Raw genomic sequence first — 23413 nt, 5'->3', positions numbered from 1 at the left:
CGTTCTATAGTCTCGTCGCACCCACACATCTCACACGCAGATGAGTCTGCCATTGCGATTAAGTGGGAGTAGGCATTTGTGAACGCCACTCCCAGCCACAGGCGACACAAAAGCGTAGCATCGCAGCGGGAGAGGCCGGACGGAGGACTAAGTTGGAGGTAGGGGTCAAGGCGGTGCAGACGGCATGTGTAGTTGCTAGTAGAGGACCATGACGCTAAAAGCTCTCTTCGGCCAAGCATTCGCAGATGTCTTGCTGCGTCGGCTCTTGTCAACGGTATCTGGACAATGTTGGCACTGCCGTGAGCTGTTCGAGCTGCAGAGTCGTTTCCAACAATGCCAGAGTGTCCCGGTATCCACTGGAAGACTGGTTACGAACAAGTAACCAACCTCTATAAAAAAGCTCGCAACATAGGCACTGAAACTTTCTTCACAAAAGAGCGAGTGAGAGCGACATTCTGTTAGACGAAGACAGTATGAGTTTGCTACAGCAATTTAATTTTATGAATGAGCAAAGCTGAATGGAAGTCGGCGGAAACAGTGCCAACTGTTATGAAACGACGAAGGTGTCTTAGTGAGAGAATAAAACAATTAAACTGCTATATTAGCCGAATCACTCGAGGGCCAACAGTTTGAAGACCAGGATCAGGGTTACCGGAGCAGTAAAGCGGTGAATTAGCTGGACATAATGAAAACAGGTATACGTTTCTTCAGATACTTAAGATCTACAGCACAGGACGTAAGGAATTGTACCTTTATAGCAAAATGTAGTGTTCAATTGAGTGTAGACAAGTTTTCAACCCCCTGAGGCCTTCATCTTTGAGGCAGTCGTCTAAAGAAGCATCTTTTTAAACCGTGAACGTATCCTGATTTTTACTCTGCGCTGCAGAAAACTAAAACAATGACATATTGGTTTTTTAAAATCAAATATCCGCTTTGAAGTTACGCGAAATAATTTAATCGTAATCCAAAAAAATAAATATCAGCTCCATATATTGCGGAATGCGGGTAACTCCAGTCCATAATTTACGGAATTAACCGCAATTCCTAGCGATGCATCCGCGTTTTCATTTCTGAACATATTGATTTTGGTGTACGAGCACAACCCTCTGGGATGTCGGCTCACCCTGACGTTGTACTAAATATTAAATTAATGTATTAATGATATTCGTGAGCAACTAATTTACATATTTGCAAACTCCCAGCAAGAAAACGAGTTTAGGACCTTGCTTTTCGAAAGGAAAAGGAAACCAGAAATTTTGGCTTTACTACCTTGTTTCACGTCACTCGTACCATCACTCGACTATAACTACCCTCTACGCTCCATGCAAGGCGTCCTGGTCGACCACCTGGGGCGCAAGAGGGCGCTCCTCCTGGCCAGCACACTCTTCCTGACCGGCTCAGCGCTGCAGAGCCTGAGCACAGGGCTCGCCATACTGGTGACGGGGCGCTTCATCACTGGCGCAGCCGTCTCACTCTCCACCACCGCCCAGTGCACCTACATCGCCGAGATATCGCCACCCGTAAGCCGCTTTCACCCAGTGCAAGATATCGCTGCTTTCTTTAGCTTTATGCTGCTCCAAAAGAAACGCTTAATAACGCACATAAGGCACGGAGCAACAGTAGACTTTATGTGGAGTCTAAGCCCCCCAGCTTTGCATAAAAATGGTTGGTATTTTGGAGATGCCTGGAATGTCGAACAAGAACTTTTTTTAAGATATGCACAGGTAGGATAAATATAGTTTTCACTAAAAACTGAATTTATCTTCACTTCTTCATGGAACTTGAGAAGACAGGAAAACGACGATAGATCTAGAATAAAACTACTTAGAAAGAAACGATAAAGTCGCTCATGCCTGGAAAGAAATCTTTGTTCTGTCAAAATCAGACGTTCTCATTCATATACTTCGAACTTATACATGAGGACGGCTGCGTAAAAGAGGGTCAAAGTTCTGCAGCTAGAAGGAGCTTCTGGTGGCACGTGAGGAGGAACAGGTGGCGAGCCAAATTTGAAGACGCATAATTACAGATGAAAATGTCATTTTTTTTATTAACAGCAAAAAGTGTAAGAGAAGCGAAATGTATTCGTTACATGCCTTCCAAACATAGGCCGACGGGAAATAACGTTTGTAAGTTCAAATCAGCTTGCCAGCGATGAAGGAAGTTTGAAGAATTCTGGTTACAAGCAGGAATCTCAATAATGAGTTGTTTTTGACTAGGACACGTGATCTTTGTTGTTAATGGCACGTACCGTCTTAACCAAAAGCTGCCAGGCGACGGGGTTTTCTTTGCTCCTCAGCCAGATAAGGAAGCCCTTGCGGCGCCGGTAAGAACCAGAAAGGTCTCGAAAGATGACAATGGTTCCCCTTACCCTGCACAGATTTAGAGCTAAAGGGTGGCCACAAGCGCTTCCCTACACTGCTATGAACCAATCCCTGTTGCTTAGTTACTTTTGACAAAGATGGCACCTCACTTGCCCATTATGTCTTTTCACGCATGCCATTCTCACCGCCATCCCTTCTGTGGTGCAGATATTAAGCATACAGTGGCGCAATAATCGCTCATTACGCTTGCTGGCGAGGCTAACTGACGAACCTGAGGGCAAAGTCTCACTATTCCTGCCGAATTCTAATATTATGGTCTTCTAAGTAGTGCAAGGCTTATGTCTTTCGGCTCCCACTTCTTGCCACATACATACCTATAATATGTACGCTGGTCTAGATTTTCAAGCCTGTTAAAGCACCGTGTACGAGAGGTTATGAAGGTTAAAGAGCACTCATTCTGCCCGGAAAAACATGTTCTGGTGTTCTCTTGGCCGCAGGCCCACCGCGGTCTGCTCATGTCTCTCAACGAAGTGGGCATCACTGTGGGTTTTCTGCTGGCGTACACGGTCAACTACGCCTTCATCTCCTACGACAATGGCTGGTTAGTACAAATATTGTACTATAGCTGGCAGGTAATCACGACTCTGCTCTCTTCTTGTCTCGTTCAGACATTCACAACTACACAGCCGCTTGCAAAGGGTTTATTCTCTTTTATCGGTGCCACAAGAAAGGTTACAGCTGGGCCCGGTTTTCAGTTGAGATTTTAAAGTAAGTGGTAGCGTCTGTCGTAGTCAAAAGCTGACGCTGGCATGAAATGGTTTGAACAGCATGAGCAGTATGTCCTTCTGATCTAATGTCTATGCGATTGATTAACTGACCGATTGTTTAATACACTGATTGAAAACAGGCTAATCGCCGCCACAGTTGTTCTCACTGTCATGCATTATAACTTCCACCTTGGGCATACATCGCTGGCTATTTTCGTAATGCGTGTGGGCACTGGTAGACTTACATTTGTACGCAAAGGGCTATTGAAGAAGGGCTACTTAGCACTCGGCACAGGATTCTTTATTCAGTGTTGGAGATCGGAAAACGAGTGTGTTTGGGAATGAAGTGTAAAGCTGAATATTCAATGTATATGCTTTCTCATCAGCAACTGCGAGGATTCGGCTTACGCATCGTTATGACCGCTTTCAAGAAATTCCTTACTTTGTTCCGACATTTTCTCCGACAATAAAAAATAGCTACCAGCGCTTGCTCCTCACAATGAATTTAACAGGGTGATGATTCAGTGGCTAGTAAGAAAATTGTAGTAAGACGCATAGGTGGGGCGTTAGACCGGACGATTGAGAAACAACAGCCAATGCTGACAATTTTGACCCCATCAGCTGCAAAACTCCACATAAAACTTGTGAAACAAAATTCGTCTTCGTGACTGCTTTTAAGATTAGCTGAATGCTACGAAACTTTCAGCAGTGAAACGAACTCTCAGGTTGTCTCTTTAGGATAAGGAAAAGAAAGATAGTAACACACCTCTGGTAGCTAATATCACAGGCGTCTGAAGGGGCCCTATCCGTTAACTTCTAGGAACTTGCCAAGGTGCACTGCCGGATTTTAATGCGGGCTTTCGTAACTTCAACTGTTATATTACTGTAAATGACAAGCCCATATGCCAGTATTTGCGCGCGAGTTGTGTACAAGGTAAGGCGTGCGTACAACGTGAAATGTGCGTCGCTGCCTGTGGCCGACGCGCACTGTGAAAGTCCGCCCCGCCAGTGCGAGTGCTGTAGCGACCCGGTCTCTCCCCAAGGCAGCTCATGTTCGCCGCTGCTACGTGTCCGGCCCTGCTGCAGCTGCTGGGTACGCTGTTCCTGCCGCAGAGCCCGCACTTCCTCGTACTGAAGGGACGGCACCAGGAGGTAAGCTACACTCCAGGGGTCGCTGCTCTCGATTCTAAGCGTGTGCTGTGTAGGGGTTTCCGGATCACGCCTCGCTTGAAGCTTGCGGTTTTAATGCAGAGAGAGAGAGAGAAATGAACGGAAAGGCGAGGAGGTTAACAAGGCGACGCCCACTACGCTGGAAGTGGCAAATGAATACATCTACTTAAGGCAGGTAGTGGCCGCTGATCCGGATCATGAGAGGAAAATAACTAGAAGAATAAGAATGGGCTGGAGCGCATACGGCAGGCTCACTCAGTTCATGAATGACAGTTTATCAATATCCCTCGAAAGAAAAGTGTACAGCAGCTGCATCTTACCGGTACTCACCTACGGGGCAAAAACGTGGAGGCTAACGAAAAGGGTTCAGCTTAAGTTAAGGACAACGCAGCGAGCCATGGAAAGAAAAAATGTTACGTGTAACGTTAAGAGACCGGAAGCGGACAGAGTGGGTGAGGGAACAAACGCGGGTTAATGCCATCCTAGTCGAAATCAAGAGGAAGAAATGGGCTTGGGCAGGGCATGTAATGCGAAGGCAAGATAACAGCTGGTCCTTAAGGGTAACGGAGTGGATTTCAAGAGAAGGCAAGCGTAGCAGGCGGTGGCAGAAGGTTAGGTGGGCGGATGAGATTAAGAAGTTCGCAGGCATAGGGTGCGCGCAGCTGGCAAAGAAGAGGGTTAATAGGAGAGACATGGGAGATGCCTTTGCCCTGCAGTGGGGGCAGTGAGGCTGATGAGGATGATGACGTGGGAAGGGGAACAGAGGGAAAGATAGAAAGAGAGAAAGGACAGGGAGATCACATTTCCATGTGTCCGTAGGTCATTTCTAATAGGGAATTCAGGGTAATTAAAGTTGTTTATATCCATCCATCCACAGGGCACACACTGAAAGGTTATAACCTTGAACGCAGTCCTGAGTCCTTCAGGAATTCCTTGTAGGGCTTACGGGCCAGATTTGCGCAGAACAGAGGTGGATATATAGGGCTCAATGGGAGAGGCGGTGTACTAAAATCAGGTAGTGCTGATGCTGTATCTCAAGATGGCAAACAAATGAATCCAGTGGAGCTAAAATGATGGCCAAAGAGGGACCGGCAGAGCTTTGTTACAACGTACTACAAAAGTGAATTTGATTTATTCTGCCTTTAAGAATCTAAAAAAAGACCAGAAGTGGTGTTTCAGTCTCTATTTAGCGGTTTAGTGCATTTAATGCTTCGCAGACTGGATTTTGCAAAACTCCGGAAGCGAACACACTTAGTAAGTACGCAGCGAAAATATAGGCAGAGAAACAGCAAAATAATCTTTACGGCGGACTTTGAAGCATTTGTACCGATTTCTGTTTCAAAAATTGTTTTCTCAGTCTTCTACACGTGGTACAAGTTAGTGACGAACGGAACCTGTGTTCTTAACCCCATTTTTCGGCAGATTGAGCATCACACAAAGGTCACACTGACGTCACGACTGCTAGTGCAAACGTTCAAACGTCCCTGCCGAATGCATCAGCTATTTTCGCCGATGACTCAAGGGTAAAGCCCGCCGCACCTGAGGCAAAGAACGGGTGATGCCGCTTTGGGTCAGGACGCGTGGCGATCGAAGTTTCAAGAATAGCTTCCGAAGGAAACCTGTCAAGTACTGTAGCATACAAGAGTCTACAAAACATGCGAAAAGCAGTCAAGGTGCCTAGATGCATCATATCTTAATTCTTATTTCATTTCACTACTACACATTACAGAGCATGAATCGCACTTGTGCCTCCAAAGTGTGGTCTCGAGACGCTGGCTAACGACAGAGATATCAGATTAGGTCGCTGGTCGTGCATCTTGGAGACTATACTACCTTCTCTTTCCCCTTTTTCTCTCATTCCTCCTTGCCTTTCCTCAGTGTGCAGCAGCTCCACTCTTCTTTACATTAAACTTTCACCATCTCTCTTGCAGGCCCAGAAGGTTCTCAACGTTATCCATGGCGAAATCGCGGCGTCCCAGGAACTGAACCGCATGCAGAAGTCGCTGTTGGAAGAGCAGGTCAGTTTTCATAAATGACTCATTTTCTTGAACGCTTTCGCCGTTAGGACAGAACTGCCGAATGCCACGTTGTAGGATCATTTGTTTTCACACTTTACTGCGCAGTCAGAAGCACTTGATACCAGCGTACAAAGTGTTTCTAACCATTCCAATCATTTCACCTGTGCGCTCTTGAACGCAACTGTGGCCTTTTTTGCCTGTATCTTTTTTTCCAGAACTATCGCTACCGGGACCTATTCGCGCCTGGAATGAGAGGGAGAATGATTATTGGCGTTGGCTTGGTAATCCTGCAGCAGGTACGTTAAGCTCGCGTAAAGAAAAGCAATCTTATGATAGCGGGGAGAGAGGTTCAATACTAGTGTTTGGATATGATGATGACTAGGCGGTATTTTGTTTGCGGAAAATTTCAGAACACATTTGTTTCATCCAAGTTAAAACTCTTTGGGTCAAATTGATTCATTCTGGTAATGGTAATATTTTTTTTATTTGTGACATGATACAAATCTCTACTGAGACAAAGCTGTGTGATAATATCAACTACTACTCTGTCCCCTGGGTTTTTATGGTGAGATCACACGACTACAGTTATGTGCATGTCTGTAGCTGTGCACAAGTCATTACTCAAAGGGGGGCCTTGCCTTGTCAAGCTCTGATCGCGTTCTGTCGCTGTGAAAAACGTATTTTTGCTTAATATGCTCACCACCGTGCCTTAGAACGAACAAAGGATTGCCGGCCTTTCTAAACTTTGCGCGCGCTGTTAGCGCCCTACGACCCGGTATTTTTGGCAAGCAGGTTTCTGCTTAAGAACTAAGAAGGGAGACTGCATCCGTATCACTTTAGCATCACAGGGGGTATCTCTGGTAACGAAAACTCACCTCGGACCGTCTCTGGCCTCGCATTTTCTTATTCTTCTTTATATTTGATATTCAGGTTTGAACCTCGGACATCCTGTTTTTTTTCACATGCCTTGCTCGACATTGAAGAGCTTCAAGAGATCCATGATTGCCGGGGTCTCCTCGGAGAGCTTGCCTTCTGCATCACCCCTTCCTACACACCACGTTTTGACCACATAAAGCTAACTTAACGTACTCAGTTATGCACGCACAAAGAGCCTAACCGTGTCATACACAGTCTATCATGACGTAAAAAAACTTTTTTGTGAACTTCGTCTTCTTGTGTTCCTTTTTTGCTGCTTATTTGATTATGTTTGACCAACACCAACAAGGTTGAATTGATGCCATGTTGCAGTAAAAAAACCGATATACCTTAATTTAGCCTTGTTTAAATCCGAATGCATGCTTAAGGCTAACAGGTGTGGCTAGTTCCTAAGCACAGATTTCAAATGGCGTTAGGACCCAGCTGAGATAATCGAAATCGTTTTCAACGCATTTGCTTCCAGTGCACTGGGCAGACGAATGTGATCTACTATGCGCCAACGTTGCTCAAGCATCTGGGCTTCTGCACCAACATCGCTGCAACCCTCGCTTCTGTGGGTTTAGGCGTCGTCAAGGTATGTGCCACTGACGTCATAAGAGTATCTTTTCAGTGAGCGCGTTGGCGACGGCTGACAGTTAGGCGACCTAGAATGAATCCGACCTGCCTTTCTTTGGGAAAGTGCTTGACCAAAACAAAGATTACTTGAAGATCCTTAGAAGTGCAGTCCTTTCATCGGTGCTAACCGAACAATAATGGTTGTTGCTGTTATGGTTATACAAATTTTCGTTTTGTGTGTGTGTGTGTGTTTAGCGCTTTAGACGATGCGGCCTTTATATTTCTTCGGCCATCATGTTCTGCGTCGTGTGTTGATGAAGACAGGAATTCAGACCAGCCGCCAGGCAATAAGACCTCGCATAGCGTTTGCGATTCTGTACTGTGCACGGCAGTGCTGTCGACAACGTTTTTTCCTCTCACACGTTATACGAATGCAGTATTTTCTCGAGCAGAAATACTCAACTGATCTGGCCTTCCGCTCTTGATTCCCCTACATGTAGTACCACTCCCCGTAATGCTATTCCCTCCATAATTTTCTCCTTTTAGCCTCCACCAAATCATATCATTTTCTTTCTTGTCCTGATTAACTGATTAGGAGACTGTTTTCATGCGAAGCCTGACTCTCGTCGTTTACTAATTAACCATTTTGTAATTCTATATCCTTGTTTGCTAACCTAGTTTGCTATCAGTTTTGTAATTAGGGCCGGACTCGGCACTGATTATATTATACAGCTAAAGCTGTTATAGCTTTGGCTTAGCAACAGAGCCCTGCATTCAACCACAGAATCTACAATGTGAACCGAACGACCTTAATTATTTAGCGAATTTAATGTATTTTAAATATTTGAACCAATTGTGTTTGATGTTAACGTAAGTAAATAAATAATTTGTAGCCTAGCAGCAACGCTCGGTAAGTGTTGTGAAAGAATAGTTCCACAACAAATAATGAAATTGCACTCCTTTGGAGCGTTTTGACAACCGCCACTTATCCACTTAGCTGCAGTACTGTTTGTCAAGCTCCATTTCACGGCTCTGATTTTCAGTCTTCTGTACAGTTCAAGCATTTCTTAATTGTCCTGGTTCATTTCATTTCACTTTGACCCGTTAGAATAGCCAGGTCTGCACGAAAACCGTGCCCAAGTTAAACGGCAGTTTGTCCTCTCTAATGCGTTATTCGTTTCGACAGCAGTCCACTAAAAAAGTAAGCATTCAGTGGCTTATTTGTTCTACGGGAGGCTAGTGTGTCCTTTAGAGTATTCAGACGTCGCTTCCATTTTGCAGGTCGCCGCAGCACTGTTCGCCCTGCTGTTTCTGGACCGCTTGGGCCGCCGAGTGTGCCTATGCTCCGGAGTGCTCCTAATGGCGGTCAGCATCTTCGCCCTAGGAATCCTCGCCAAGTTCTCCTACGGCGGTTCTGGTCACGTCATTGCTCTGCGTTGTCGGGACAGGGGCAGCATCTTCAATTCTTCCATGTCTCCGTATTCGTACGCGTCACCCGCAAGTGACGTCACAGCAGCGACGCAAGAACCCATACACTCCCTCCACTTGTCCACTCCATCCTTGAGCCGGCGATACCGTCGAGAATACGTACCAGAAGGTTCGTCCTTCGACTCGTCTGCGCTAGACACATTGCCGAGTCTGCCGGCAAGACCTCCAGCAACGTCAAGTCGGGAGGTCTCAAGGAAATCGGAACCAGCAAGCGTTGGCTACACCATTGGCTATGGAGCAGAGCTTCCTCGTATAGCGGCCACTTCTCCACCTTCTGGGACTATGGACCATTTGCTACGCTCAGGCCAGACACGTACAAGTGCACAGGACAGCACAGGTGAATCCGAGTCTGAGATTCCGCGAGAAGATGATGGGGCCCGGGAAAGCAAGCCATCAGTGCTTAGGCAACAATACGCGGATGAAGATGGAAGTCCTGGAAAGCTTTCCATCGAGTTGCTGGCTCAGCCCATCGGAGCCAGGACGGCGCCAACAATTGCATCTTACTCACTAGGCGACGTCCACCCGTCCAGCGACGTGCTGGGAAAAGCTTCTATCACGCGAGAGGGCGTAAGCGCAGCGGTAAAGTCAGAAGGAGCGCGAGCGAGTGACACAGCAGATATGAAGACATCGACGTCATCATACGATGGTCCTGATGGCGCGGATCGCTCGGAGGCTAAAGCGAAGTCTGGTCGCAGTCGTACTTTGGCAAGCTCTGCCGCAGCAGAGTCTCAGTGCTCAGGTGTACCGCAGGGATCGGCGGTCCAGAGAGCGCTCACACTGACGGCCCTCATGTGCTACGTATTCGCATATGGAGTCAGCTTTGGAACAAGTAAGCATTTTCCGGGCTTTTAGGGTTTTAGGGTGTCATACCCATAAATCTTTCCCTTACGGCGCGGTTCAGGTGTCCGCCGAAATGTGAGACAGATACGCCATTTCCTTTCCCCCAAAACCAATTGTCATTTTCATTTTTCAACGCGAAGTTCGTTGTGAACGCAGTTTTTTATATATCTTAAGCTTTCACTACAACAGTCAAAATATCACAGACCTTTCATCGGCAGGCTCGAGTTTTTTATTTTGCAGTTAACGTTTTTGCTGTCGTCAAAAACATCCCCATTGGTTTTCTATGGCAGTCTTAAATGGTCGTTGCGACCAATGAACAAACTTTAAAGGAAAGATTGTGCTACACTTCAGAATAACTGATAGCTAATTACTTTCAATGATTTCATAACAATACCTTACTATATTTCACAGCTGCCTCATAATTAAGATTGACATCCAGGAATCCTGGGCGTCATTTCACTATCTCGTTGGTAGATAGGTGCAAAAAGTTCAAGTAGCCTTCATTCATTGAACCTAGATAGGAAAATAATGTTATTGCAGTTATTGCAGTCCTTTGAAATAGACAGATATTTTAAAAGGCAGAATTATTATAAGGAGTCAATAATTCGGCCTTCAGACGATTGTGTTGGTTAGAGCGCATTTATGCTTGCTGTGTTCCTAGTCGCAGTTTCGTGGAAACTCACGCTTTCACACCAATGTGACTCGGCGTAACGAAGTTGCTTTGGTTAAGTGAATGCCATTATCCGCTTGCTGTTTCTAAGGGCGGCAGCACTCAATTCACATCTCGCTCTCTGCACAGCAACGTGGCTGATCCTGAGTGAAATCTTCCCGGCCGCTGTCAGGGGTCGAGCCATATCGGTAGCCACCTCGGCCAACTGGGCAGCCAACATGACTGTGTCCGCCTGCTTTTTAACGGTTCTCGGTAAGTACTGAGTATTTTTTGGCGCTGGGCACCGAAGTTCGCGTTAAAAGAAAGCTAGTGTCGGCCGCCGTCTGGAAAAAGAAAAACTGAAATAGACTGCCTGCGCCTCTGATACTTCATGATTCACAGTCATCATCACCGCTGTCAATAGAAACGTTAACTGAACCACAATGTTTTTTGAGGTCAACAACAAAAACGCAGAGCTCTGCTATTGATTTTGATTAATCTCCGTTTGACCCTATAAATCTTAAAGGGACCATGAAATGGTATATACTGAGGCCAAAAAAGCGCACTAGCGATTGAAATTTAATCACTCGTCACTGCACCGAAAAAGATTTTAAGCTAGTTTCATTAGCGCCGAAGGTATCCGCGTGTCTTTTCATTTCATTAGCGTTTTATTTTTCTGGAGCGCGGTTGTTCTCCTTCAGTGCATGCTTTTCCTCATCTATTATTACTTGTATTTTGTATTTTTGTATTTGTATTTTTGTAGTTGTATTTGTATTCTATTTTTGTTATCCTCTGTACTTTCGGCCAAACGAGCAGAAGTCGTTGTGTTTACCCCCTGCAATAATGCCTCCGGGCGCTGCAGGTATCGGTAATAAATAAACAAATAAATAATAAATAAATAAATAAATAAATAAATAAATAAATAAATAAATAAATATGATGCTCCTCCTCACCCTCCTCAACTCATTTACCGCGACGTGGCAGAAAAAAATAAAGAAAACAGATCAGTACTGCACCCCTCGGCGCGCCATCTATCCCTATCACAACTAAGCCGCCTAAGCGCGCTTCGTGAGATTGCTCGTCTAGACTGCCCACTGACATCATTGGGGTAGGCGATCCGCGGTGAGATGTCACCTTATTCGGTTGCGAGCTACTGCGAGCAGCGATTTTTGAAAATTATTTGTAAAATATGGGGCCCACGCGGACCTTTTAAATTTGACTCCAATGCCTATAAAGACCACCTCTAGAGATTTGTTTCACTAGATTGTGGCCATCGAAATGATTTCAGAGCTCCGTTAATTAACCCTAACCCAGAAGATTTCCCGATCTTATCTTTCCTCATGATTCTCCGCCGCCCCGGATGCGTTTCCATAGCGTGCTGATCCCGGCAAAGTAACGCCACTCCTGCAGCCATAGAGATGCATTACCTTGATTTCTTTCTGCAGCGTCGTGTAAACCACGTGCAAACCGAGCCGTGTGAATGTCCCATCTTCTTGCAGATGCCCTGGGTATTGGAGACACGCTGCTCATGTACTCCGGCGTGTGTGTCCTAGCGCTGTGCTTCATATTCCTGTGCGTACCAGAGACCAAACACAAGAGCCTCGAAGAGATCAGCGAAGAACTGGACCAAGGGTACGTTGGCGCGAATGCGCACGACTTTACGTGTAGCAGCAGGCTGAGAGCACTTAGCTCTTCGAGCTTGAAGTTTGTGAGCGCACTTGCGTTTCTGGTTGGTTGCCACATCTACGTTGGAGGAAAAGTCTCGCATCGCAGTGTGTTGTTAGTGTGCAGACATGTCGATCGATGCGAGCAAGTATTTTACAGCGACAGCTGTTGACGGCAAATTTTACGGTTGCGCGGAGTTGGCGTAACACCGCGCTGCGCTAAGTGGTCCGAACGCAGTGACATCACTAGTGACAGTATAGTGGCGTCACAGTCACTCTAAAAGAGAGAAGAATTGACCGAAGATTACGATAGTCGGTAAGGCGGAATTTGAGCGCAGCTCTTCAAACGCCACCTGCCACCGCTGTCAGGTGGCGTGTTACACTGCCAGCCACCCTCCAGTACCTCCCCGTTACAGCCACCTTTCAGGTGGCGTTTTGCTTTGCTACTGGACAAACGGTTTCGCTGACAACGCCGACGACTATGACGACTACGACGCAAAACGCAGAAACGGGCTCCTACATAAGAGCTGCCCTCCAAAACAACAATAATAATGACAAACAGAATGACATTCACTACCAAAAGCAGCCGTTGCTGATACTCTGGCTACATGGTGGTAACTATTTTGTGTGGTTTTCTTTAAGGTTTATTTGCGTATGCATTAAAATTTGTCGCAATAATCATGATCTTCCTAGAATAAGCTGTGTATTATTTACAACTCACTTTGATGTGAGGCTCCGCTCCCAATTTTTTTATCGCACTCAATATTTACTTATTTTATGTCCCATATACTGCAGCCGATAAAGAGGCTGCGCTTACTGCGCCTTTCCTTCTGTTCAGGGCCAGCTCTGCACAACTTGTTCAAGAAATTTGTGTCTGAGAATTGCCGAAAGGCACCATGCATGTTCTGGTTATCATCTGTAAAGATTAGAGGGTTCTTATCTTACCGTTGCATTTTGAAACGCAGGTTGGTCCGGTGGCGGACGCTGCTCCCAACAGGGTGGTGTCGTGCTTCGGACTACACGCTTCGTGGCGCTGCCTGAAGAAGAGTGCGTAGGGCTCGTGAACTGTGCTTCCAAGATCCCCCACCGACAAAAAATACTGGCGCAACGAACATAGCGTTCCTGTGTGCGCGGGTTGTGTGACGGCAGCCACGAACACCGTGAACCTGTGGACCTGTGAAAAGCCCAGCAAACATCGCTGAGCATTCTGTGGTGCACGTGGTGACGTGACTGTATAGCGTGCACACGCACTTACCGAAATTCTTATAGAAGACTGCGCTGGTCTGTGCTTTGCAATGGCCACGGGATGCTAAAAGCACAGTTCAGTGTATAGGATGAGAAGCCTTTTTTCTCCAGTTTACAGTGCACCATCCCGTCATGCCGAACAAAATCTCGGCCGCTCCTTTTTTTTCGACTTTTCGGTCTCTGCTTGCCAGGTGGCTCAGGACTGTAGTCTTTCGTGGCGAGAAGGTTCCGAATATCTCGCAAGGTACTCGGAGCATGTTTGAACCGGAAGCGAAACCCTTTGAGCTTGTTATCATTCTCAATCAGTGGCACGGTCAAAAGATGACATACGGACGACAGCCTCAACGATAGCTGTTATGCGGGCTTATCGGCCAAGTTTGAACGACGTGGCAGCTTTCTTCCCGCTCCGTGATTAAGGTGCAGCTCCTGCAGCACCGGACCTTTTTTGGCATAGCTTGCAGCATCAACCCCTCTCATATCAATTGACTGCACTCTTGAGGTTCTTGAAGGAATTAAGCCTGAAAACGCCATACTTTCTACTGAAGCATGTGACGGAGCGAAAGTTGGTAACAACGAAGGAGGCAGGAGTTTTTTTCTGAGCCATAATATATATAATTATGATTCCTAAGTGCAGGGATAAGCGCAAACAAAGCAAGCAAGGCTTCTGATTTTGTCACCTGCTAAAGCGGAGAGAACTCGCCTCGGAACTGTGGGCAGTTTGCCCATGCCGCTGACGCGGAATTCAATGAAATGTGCAGTGCTGCCCTGCGCGACATATTTTGTTTTCCTTTTTTGTTTTATACCCTGGAAAAGGTATTGCAGTAACATGGGCATTAAATCTACGCTCGCAGCTGTTGGGATGTTTTTCTATAACCCATTAATTCACGTCCATTGAGAACTTCAGATAAAAGTTATGAATTTTCAGGACGTCATCATTAATTGCTCCTTAATTAATGACATAGTAGCTGACTTGAGCTAATATTTATAATATCTGAGTGTGTGAGAACCACAAAACCGCGTGCTAACACGCAAACGCATGCAGGAATTCGAGTGCAAAATTCAAACTGCTCTATCATCTGTGAATTAAGCATTACGACCACATAAATTTTAGACAGTTTTGCCTCGGGGCTAGTTTTTGCACGAATCTGTCTTTTCGCGGGCATCCCGCAGGTCTGTCAGCTTATACTTTGACTTTACGTTGATAAACACGTTGGAGAAGAGCGTTACTTGGAGTATGCCAGCAGTTCAAGTAGATATGCGGGCAGAAATTAAAAATAGACACATTTTTTGCTCTGTGTATCATACATAGAACGTTGGGCCTTAATGGTTTAAGACAAGAGATATAAAAATTGCTATTACCGAGCCTTGTTAGGCGTGAACCAGCGTCGCTGTACAACTGCTGTTTCAAGCAAGCTAGGAAAAAAAAACTTGAATAAAAAGTTTGCTCAAACGTGAAGTGTCGTGTACTCTCTGAAGCATGATGAGGAAAATGTTACGGAGTGGATTCAGCGTCGAGCTAATGACAGTTTGTCAAATAACTAAGCCTACAGCGATAATTAAAGTGATTTATGGCATGGGCGGTAGCGTAAACCAAGACGATGGACAAAACACAGATACATTCACCGCAGGCGCTAACTTCCGACTGAAAGGTTCCCAAAAGACCAAGACGAGCGTGAACTGAAGGGACTAACAGGACCGTGCCTGTGAAAGAAAACATCGTTAAAGAAAACAATCTTTCGTGGCGCATTAGCCTGTTGATCTTTTTATGTCATGTTCGCCTTGGTCGCCAGGAATCTTTCAGCCGGAACATGGCGGCGAATATATCTGTTCTTTGTCCGCCGTCTTGGTTTTGCGCAACCCCCCTGTCATGGATCACCGATAACGACTTGCCCAAGTTCCCATACCCTTGTCAATAACCGTGCATGGTGGTGACCTAACTCTCCTTCTACGCAAAGATGGTCCCTTTTTGGAGAAAATTTTGAAAGTCCTGGCTTTTAGTTTCAACGACGCGTTAGGTTTAGTTTCTACCAAAACATAATCCCTTGCTTCCAAATTACTACCCCGCAAATTTTGCCGAGAGAAGGGCTTGTGTATTTTTGAGTAAGTAGGAAACTAGAAAATGCGCGATGGACAATTGGCCTCTGCGTTTAAAATGACTCTCAGAAACCAAAGCTAAAGCGCTAAAGTACAGAGCGAAGATTCCGAGAACATCAAATGGTGACTTATTTCAGCACTTGCAAGAACGACACGTCGCCGGCCCGGCTTTATTAACACATGCAAGAAGCTTCATAACACATCTTAGTCAGCAACAGGTGCACCGAAGGGATCATATGTTATTGGATCAACTGTCTGTTGTTTTATATGCCACAGCTGGTCTTACTGACGTCTTGCTGTGGCAAACAGTAGCAATAATTCCATTGTTCATGTTGTCCAAGCTACTTCTGACGTCGCTTACATAGCTGTATGTTCTTAATCGTTGTTTATTTTTACTTAATCTCGTGCATATCCGCTTAAATGCCCGAAACGGCGATGCAGAATTTAATAAATAAATGTAATTATTACAGTTTTCAAGCATGTGGCTGCGGCTTTCTATGGTATGCACCTTTTTCACGCATTCGCATAGCTGCAGAGGTTGTTTCTCTATTACGTTCGTTCTGCTCACTGTTGGCCAAGGTGCTCTGCATTGCAAATCCTGCGTACGTGGGATTTTTGACGGTGTTGCTCGCTGCCCAAACATTCCGGAAACCCAAGCCCATGAGCGGGCAATACAGTTTCAGACCAAACGCCGCCATTGTGTATGGGATGGCTGCAATCTTTTCCACAAAATGTTGGTGCTGAAGTGAGGGATGCATCTGGCGTCAGCAAATTAGGGGTCGAATTATTAAATTATTAAGGCTAGAGCCTTGGCTATCGCATACACTGTTGCCAAATCGTGAGTGGCAATCATTGTTCCTAAAGGCGAGGGCGCAATTTAAGCCAGTTTCGAAGGCTTGTAACATGCAATACCTTATAGAAATTCGGTTCCTATACAGTTCGCTTGTGCCAACTGTAGCTACCACTGACTGCCAAGAAATATCGAAACGGAGTGTAGGCGATTGTGCATCGGCACCTCATTCGCCAGAGGAACACGTCAATGCCATAATCACGCCGACACCACCGTCTTCTCAGTGAGCAGACATGAGCCACGTTAACCAGAGTTCTTTCATTTTATCGGTAGCAAAACTCCCCATAGAAGCCCCGTATCAAAATATCTTTCTAATAGGGCCAAATCTGGCAGTTTGGAAAACTATTGAGGGACGTGTAACATTCAGAACAAAGACAACAAAAATAAAGTGGTTGCCCAACTAGTGGCCAGGAAAATACTCGAGTTTCGAATTTCGGAGTTCCACCAGTGGTAAGATCAAAAAGCTTTGGCGCAGTGCCCCACCGACGGATCGCATAGGAACCGCGCCGGCAAAAGGGAGCTACAACAGGGAAATCTCCTTACGTTTCTCTGTTTTGCGTGGAACTGGCAGCGAACTTGTGTGCAACGTCAGGTGTTTCGACTGCTGTACACGGTATCATTGCGAGTGGCCGCGCTACAAAAGGGAACGCAGCAGCGTGCGCCAAATAGCCGCGAGCTCTACATAAGTTGATAAGCGGTAGCCATGTTTGGAAACACGGTGCAAAGACAGTGTAACTAATAACAATAGCGCAACTTAGCCAAAGCACGGAGGGAGAAGAATGAAGGCCGGTTAAGCTTACGGGTGTTCCGGTTGGCTATCCTCCACCGGGGTGAAGGGTTGAGCAGAGGTAAAATGGAAAAGATAAATAGAGGAAAGGGATGTGAGGAACAAGGACACCAGCTAAGGGCATGCTTGTTGTCAAGTCACGATCTGTAATGTTGTGTGAGGTTCTAGCTTCCCGAAGCTGCCCATCGGTTATATGGTAATTGCAGAAATGGAGCGCTCCGGAATGACTTCGACCATCTGGGGTATGCTTCGACGTGCAGTTATATCGCGCAGCACACAGGCAGTTCTGCATATCGGTTCCATCGAAACGCTGGCGCCGCGATCGAGGTTAGGTCCCGCCACTTCGGGCTCCGCAGCCGCACGCCATAGCCACTAAACCACAACGCTGCGGGTGTAAGGTTACAAACTGCCGGCCGTGGAACCGGAGCAACTCAGAGAACACACAGCACAAGCTCCGAATGGAAACTCAGGGGTTGGAGGAAACTGTAGGGACTCGACATTTAGGCACGACACTCACGGCATGTGAAAACTATCACTTACCTACCATCTGATCAGAATATGAACCGACTCTTGTAAACTAATAGTCCTCACCGTTTTCCTTATCTAAGCATTATTTCTTAGTGTTCATCCGCTAAAGATTCTAGTTTGTTCGCTTACTTTCCTGCTTACTTTTGCTGACATCCTGACGCGCCTTCTGCTAGTAGACTTTAGCACAGTTCCATCAAGTGCGTAGAGAATAGCGGCGTGTGACATCATCAAATCGTTCTTTGCGCCGTATTTCCAAATGTCGCCCAGACACGCTGTCATATAGGTAAGGCTCCAAGCTACCTGGCACGTGTTCCTGCATACCCTTTTGGCGCGCTAAGAATAGTAGTGTATGCGGAATATACGCCGCTACTACGTAACTGCAATGCGCCATAACTGCCACGTGCAACTACGTCGGGAAAGCCAACGAGGAAGAGGAGTTAGCGGTAACCAAAGACGCCGACCTTGGGCGGAGCTAACCAAGCGCGTTTGTTCCGTCTACTGAGCTTAACGCCCATCGAAATGGCAGTACGCTATACTGTGGCGGTTTTATGCATGCATCCTCAGCGGTGGCTGCTAAGCACGTTGGAAGATACAGTGGAACTTCACGAGGTACTCCGGTCGCAAAGCTTACCGCTTAAAATGGATATGGGTATGGCTCATGTGAGAGCCTTGAATGTGTTCTAAGGAGAAAAAAAAAACAGTGGCTCGTGCTTTTACATGACTGGTACGGCAAACACCGGCAGTCCTAACAGTAATTTTATTTCAAGATACCCCTAAAGGCCCTCCTCACGAGGGTATTACATGGGGGAGGGTAAAAATTCGAACATGAAGATACAAGAAGGAACAACTAACATGAGGAACAGAAGAAAAACAAGACAAGTGCAATAACTGATAGTCAGCAAGTATCAAAATGTGGCGGAATAACAAAACGCAAAGTGCACATAATAAATAAATAAAACAACGTAATAAACAAAACGAAAAACAAAACTCAAACACATTACGGTGAGCATAACAGAATTAGAAGAAAACTACACATCTTTGATTTTTTAAAAGATCATGAAGTGATGTCGTATTCGTTTCAGTTGCGATTGTGGAAGGCAGCCGGTTCCAATCAATAACGGTTTTGGGTATGAATGATTTGGCAAAACTTGAAGTATGACATGTGGTGCGTTTTACCTTGAAAGGATGGTCACGGCTTGGAAACACTACTGAGGGTGAGTGAAAGAAATCGACGCGAAGCAACGGATGATGGTAAATTTTATGGAAAAGAGTTAAGCGAGACAGTTTGCGACGATGGGAAAGGTTGTCAGGTCCAGCACGAGCTTTTAACGCCGTGACGCTAGTAAAACGTGAGTAGTCAGAAAAAATAAAACGAGCAGCATGGTTTTCCAGGGATTCTATGTTATTTTTGATGTAGGCTTGATCTGGGTCCCATATGGCTGAAGCGTACTCAATTATAGGTGGAATTAATGTGATATAAGCAAGTTTGCGCCCGTGCGCCGGAGCATGTCGATATATAATTAGTTTTGGGGGAAAGGAAATGGCTGAGCACCTGTCTTATATATCGTTGGACGCGTGAACCGCGCCATAAGATGAGGGATAAAGGAAGGGCTGAAAGAAGAAAGGAAGAAAGAGGTGCCGTAGTGGAGGGCTCCTTAATAATTTCGATCACGTGGGGATCTTTAACGTGCACTGACATCGCACAGCACACGGGCACCTTAGCGTTTTTCTTCCATAAAAACGCAGCCGCCGCGGTCGGGTTCGAACCCGGGAACTCAGGATCGAAGGTTACGTTTTAAAAGTCCAAGAGAACGGTTAGCAGCTCCTAGAATCAAGTTAATATGATAGTTCCAGGTAAAGTCTGATTGAATGTAATCTCCTTGATACTTGTAAGTGGAAGTTGCCCCAACTGTCATGTCATTAAGAGAGTATGTGGTTGGGATGCGATAAGAATTTCTACTAAAGGAGACTAGCTTTGTCTTAGAGGGATCTTTGTCATTGTCTTAGCTTTGTCCTCGCTTTGTGTTAGAGAGAGCTTTGTCTTAGAGGGAATGTAGAATGGGTTGGAGTGGAAGCTTTCCCCTAGAGCGACCGGTACAACGACTGCCTCCTGTATTTTCCGCTATGTTTCGTATCTATGAAGCATCAGCAAGCAAGCACTCTGGTAAAGCCCGAAGAGAACTAAGCTGGCTTGCCATCGTTGTAGAGCGATGCCATTGCAAGACACCTGTGCCTATAAAATGACGTCGACATAGTTAGTAGGGGCAAGTTCTCAGAAGGGTCAAGTATATGTATGCAGTTCCGCCTTCATCCACTCTACCCATGAAAACTTTATACGCATCTCTGTCGCGTGCTGCAACCTCTTGGAAGCGTATTCTTGGCTGCTTGCACACATTGCTGAGAACTATCTATCGGCATTATTAGCCCGGGATATGAATACTTATACCGTTCCTTTCAGCAAAGAGTAAATAATACAATGGGGCGCACGGTTCCTCTGGAGGCTGTTTTTGTTGTCTTGTTATCCAGATTGCGACACTTAAGTACATAAATGTTCCCCGCACCGTCACGCCTCCACTTCGCCAACCTCGCTGTCACGATGTCGAGGGGAACTCCCTTCGCTCGGGGAGTTCCCACAGTGCTGCTTGCTCATTTGCAGCTAATGTGGTCGAATAAACGGACTTGGAAAACAGCGTCTCATGTCTCCTTCCTCGAAAGTATCCCATCCTGATCCCTTCAGAGTTCGGCTACGTCTAACGAAAGTGGCGATTCCTGGCTTCTTTAGTCTATATCTCGTCCAGTCCCTATTCTCTCGCCTATATTATTGACTCTCCTCAGTTACGTCTTGCGAACGTGATAAGAATTTTTCAATTAAATTTATTTATATTTTTATGGTTTACTTTTCAGATGCAAACGAAGAAATGCCATGCGAAAGACTTTACGGGAAACAAGACCTGGCCCCCTGTGGAAATTCAAACTATATGGCACCGGCCGATTTTAACAGAAAATTGAACAACTGCATACTTGTGTGTAAGATACATAACAATTGCGGTGAACAAAATGTCCTTACGCCATCACCGTGCTTGTTGGGCATTTCGAGTATTTGAGCAAATGGCGGCTCCGCGCAAAGATGTGGTCCACGTCACCTTCAAGACTGAGCATTGCTCTGCTAAGTGGTGACGACATGGTATAGAATGGTATTGATTGTGGATTTAACGCCCCGCAGATACACATAGGGGCTATGATGAGATGTCGCAGTGATGGCTGGAGATTAATTTTTGCTCACCTGGGGTTCGGCAAGGGGGAACACACAAACATTTGGAACGTAAACAAACGATATGATTTGTTTCATAGGCATGAAGAGGTGTCTAGCAAGTTCCAGCAAAAGGGAGGATTGTTGCGCCAGTTGGTTGATGATTCAAGGCTGAAAACGGCGCGAAAAACGGGACAAGATAGAAGCAACACACACAGCACCGGTGCTGTTTGTGTTGCTTCTTTCTATCCTGTCCCGTTTTTTGCGCCGTTTTCAGACTCGAGTTCTAGCAAGTTTCAGACTCAAGCGTTGAGTGAAACGTAATTTAATATGATTTTGAATACCTAAGCGGCCGCATCGGTCGACGTGAGGCTGCACTTGCCCCAGTTGTGTCGTTACCAAGCCAACTGATTGTTCACAGGACCAGCCAGTGCTTGTCGGCGACAGAGACGTTACCAGCAGTCTAGTAATCAAGGTTGGGCTGTCGACCGGGACGTCAAAGTGCACTTCAGCGCTGGCGCCGACCGAGATTGACAGGACCGGTACAAAATCGTTTGCAGTTAACTATTAACGCTGCACACTGGTGTTTCGAGCTCATTTTCATGATTACTAAGCCCATAGGCCTCTTAGAAGGCAAAAAAGGCTGACGCCCAAAAACTTTGTGTATGCACATCACTCGTACGTTTTTGTATTTCGCCTTCATCGAAATGCGGCACCCGCGACGGGGATTTGATCCTTGACCCCGGGCTGAGCAGCCGAGAGCCGTAAGCGTTGGGCTGGGGCGCCGGATCCAGCTGATGACGAGTACCGGACCTGAGTTGAGACGAGCTTTTGACCTGTAGCAGTATCGAGATGATGTCAGGACGGCACGAAAAAGCAAGGACAAAAGAGGCGCAAGAACGCAACAGGACATGGCGCCTGTCCTGTTGTGTTCTTGTGCCTGTTTTGTCCTTGTTCTTTTCGCGCTGTCCTGACATCATCAAGAAGCTATGCACCAACTAGCCCAAACCAAAGGACTCCTGTAGCAGTAGCGACTGAAAAGGCGTTGCATACTGCTGGAAGATGCGCTCTTTCACGTTGCATTTAGCGCAGGAACAAAGGAAAAAAATTCAACCCTCCGTGCTTTGCACTGGAGGCAAGAAAAACTTCTATTCTGCAAGCATGATACTGAAAGCGACCTCGATCTGAAAGAGGATGGCGTCACAAGGAGCTACGGTTACGCGACCCACTGGTTACGCCTCAGACTTAGCGCGGCTGCAGATAAAAGCAAGGGTGGCGCTAATTCTTGGAAGTCCCGCGAACCACGCTGAATTGCGAAACAAAAGACCGAGAAGCGAAATTCGGATGTAAAGTAAAGAGTAAAGTATACAGTCGCGCTCCACACAACCTGCAATTTAGGCCGCCGCGGTGGCTCGGTGTTTATGGCGCTCGCCTGCTTACCCGAAAGACACGGATCCGACTTCGTCCGCGGCAGTCGAATTTCGGTAGATGCGAAATTTTAGAGGCCCGTGTACTGTGCGATGTAAGTGCACGTTAAAGAACCCCAGAAGGTTTAAATCCCTGGAGCCCTTCATTACGGCGTCCCTCATGGCCTGAGTCGCATTGGGACTTTAAACCACCATAAATCATAAAGCAAACAACCTGCAATGCCTCAGCAGCAACCAGAGCGTGGCTGACGCTTGCAGGTACTGTGATGCACATTATACAAATCAGTATCGTCTCGATTTGTAAACCACTAGCATTGCTTTCCACAATTACAGGGTATTCCAAAGCTCTGTCAAAGAAGCAGGGGCTACACCTTACATATTGCAATTCATTGTCCATGTCTCACGTTTCTAAATATCAGCGACTAGTGCCACATGTAGACAATCATTACAGAACGGCGGGTCACTCAAAGGGACTGTTATCACTTTCAATCTAAGAAAACTGCGAAATGCGATGTGATGCAGTCGAGCATGTTGGTAATGATGGTCTGAACTTCCTACGCTACACAGGAGATCACTTGTAAAAATGGTTGCTGAGTAATATAGAGGCCGAAAGGTTCCTACACGCCGATAGCGTTTCAAAATTAAGGCGCAAATTTTTAATGCTCGTATTCACGCGGCACGTCAAGGCAGCAGTCTACACTAAATGGGGTTCCCCTGAATTTCGGGGCCTGTGATCCCGACTTGAGATGTCAGTGATTTTCAGTGAGGGATAAAAATAACTGCTGCTCTCTTTGGAGGGTTGGCTGCACGCACTTGTAGAAAAG

General features: G+C 46.2%; 1 protein-coding gene across 2 annotated transcripts in view; it reads left to right on the top strand.

Moving 5' to 3' along the window:
• Positions 1–15103, top strand: part of LOC144107737 (solute carrier family 2, facilitated glucose transporter member 10-like) — a 66772-nt gene extending 51669 nt beyond the window's left edge. For both annotated transcript variants that reach the window (XM_077640889.1, XM_077640888.1), the window contains exons 4-13: positions 1330–1520; positions 2819–2922; positions 4132–4240; positions 6190–6276; positions 6492–6572; positions 7676–7786; positions 9049–10084; positions 10895–11017; positions 12244–12376; positions 13374–15103. In XM_077640889.1, coding sequence (XP_077497015.1) covers positions 1330–1520; positions 2819–2922; positions 4132–4240; positions 6190–6276; positions 6492–6572; positions 7676–7786; positions 9049–10084; positions 10895–11017; positions 12244–12376; positions 13374–13449 — 2051 coding nt within the window. In that variant the 3' untranslated portion in view covers positions 13450–15103. The remainder of the gene's footprint in view (positions 1–1329; positions 1521–2818; positions 2923–4131; positions 4241–6189; positions 6277–6491; positions 6573–7675; positions 7787–9048; positions 10085–10894; positions 11018–12243; positions 12377–13373) is intronic.
• Positions 15104–23413: the final 8310 nt, after the last annotated feature.

Source organism: Amblyomma americanum, chromosome 10 (assembly GCF_052857255.1).
Source record: "Amblyomma americanum isolate KBUSLIRL-KWMA chromosome 10, ASM5285725v1, whole genome shotgun sequence".
NCBI classification, from domain to species: Eukaryota; Metazoa; Arthropoda; class Arachnida; order Ixodida; family Ixodidae; genus Amblyomma; species Amblyomma americanum.
The sequence above is the reverse complement of the archived record's forward strand: the minus strand, read 5'-3'. Positions and strand labels throughout refer to the sequence as shown.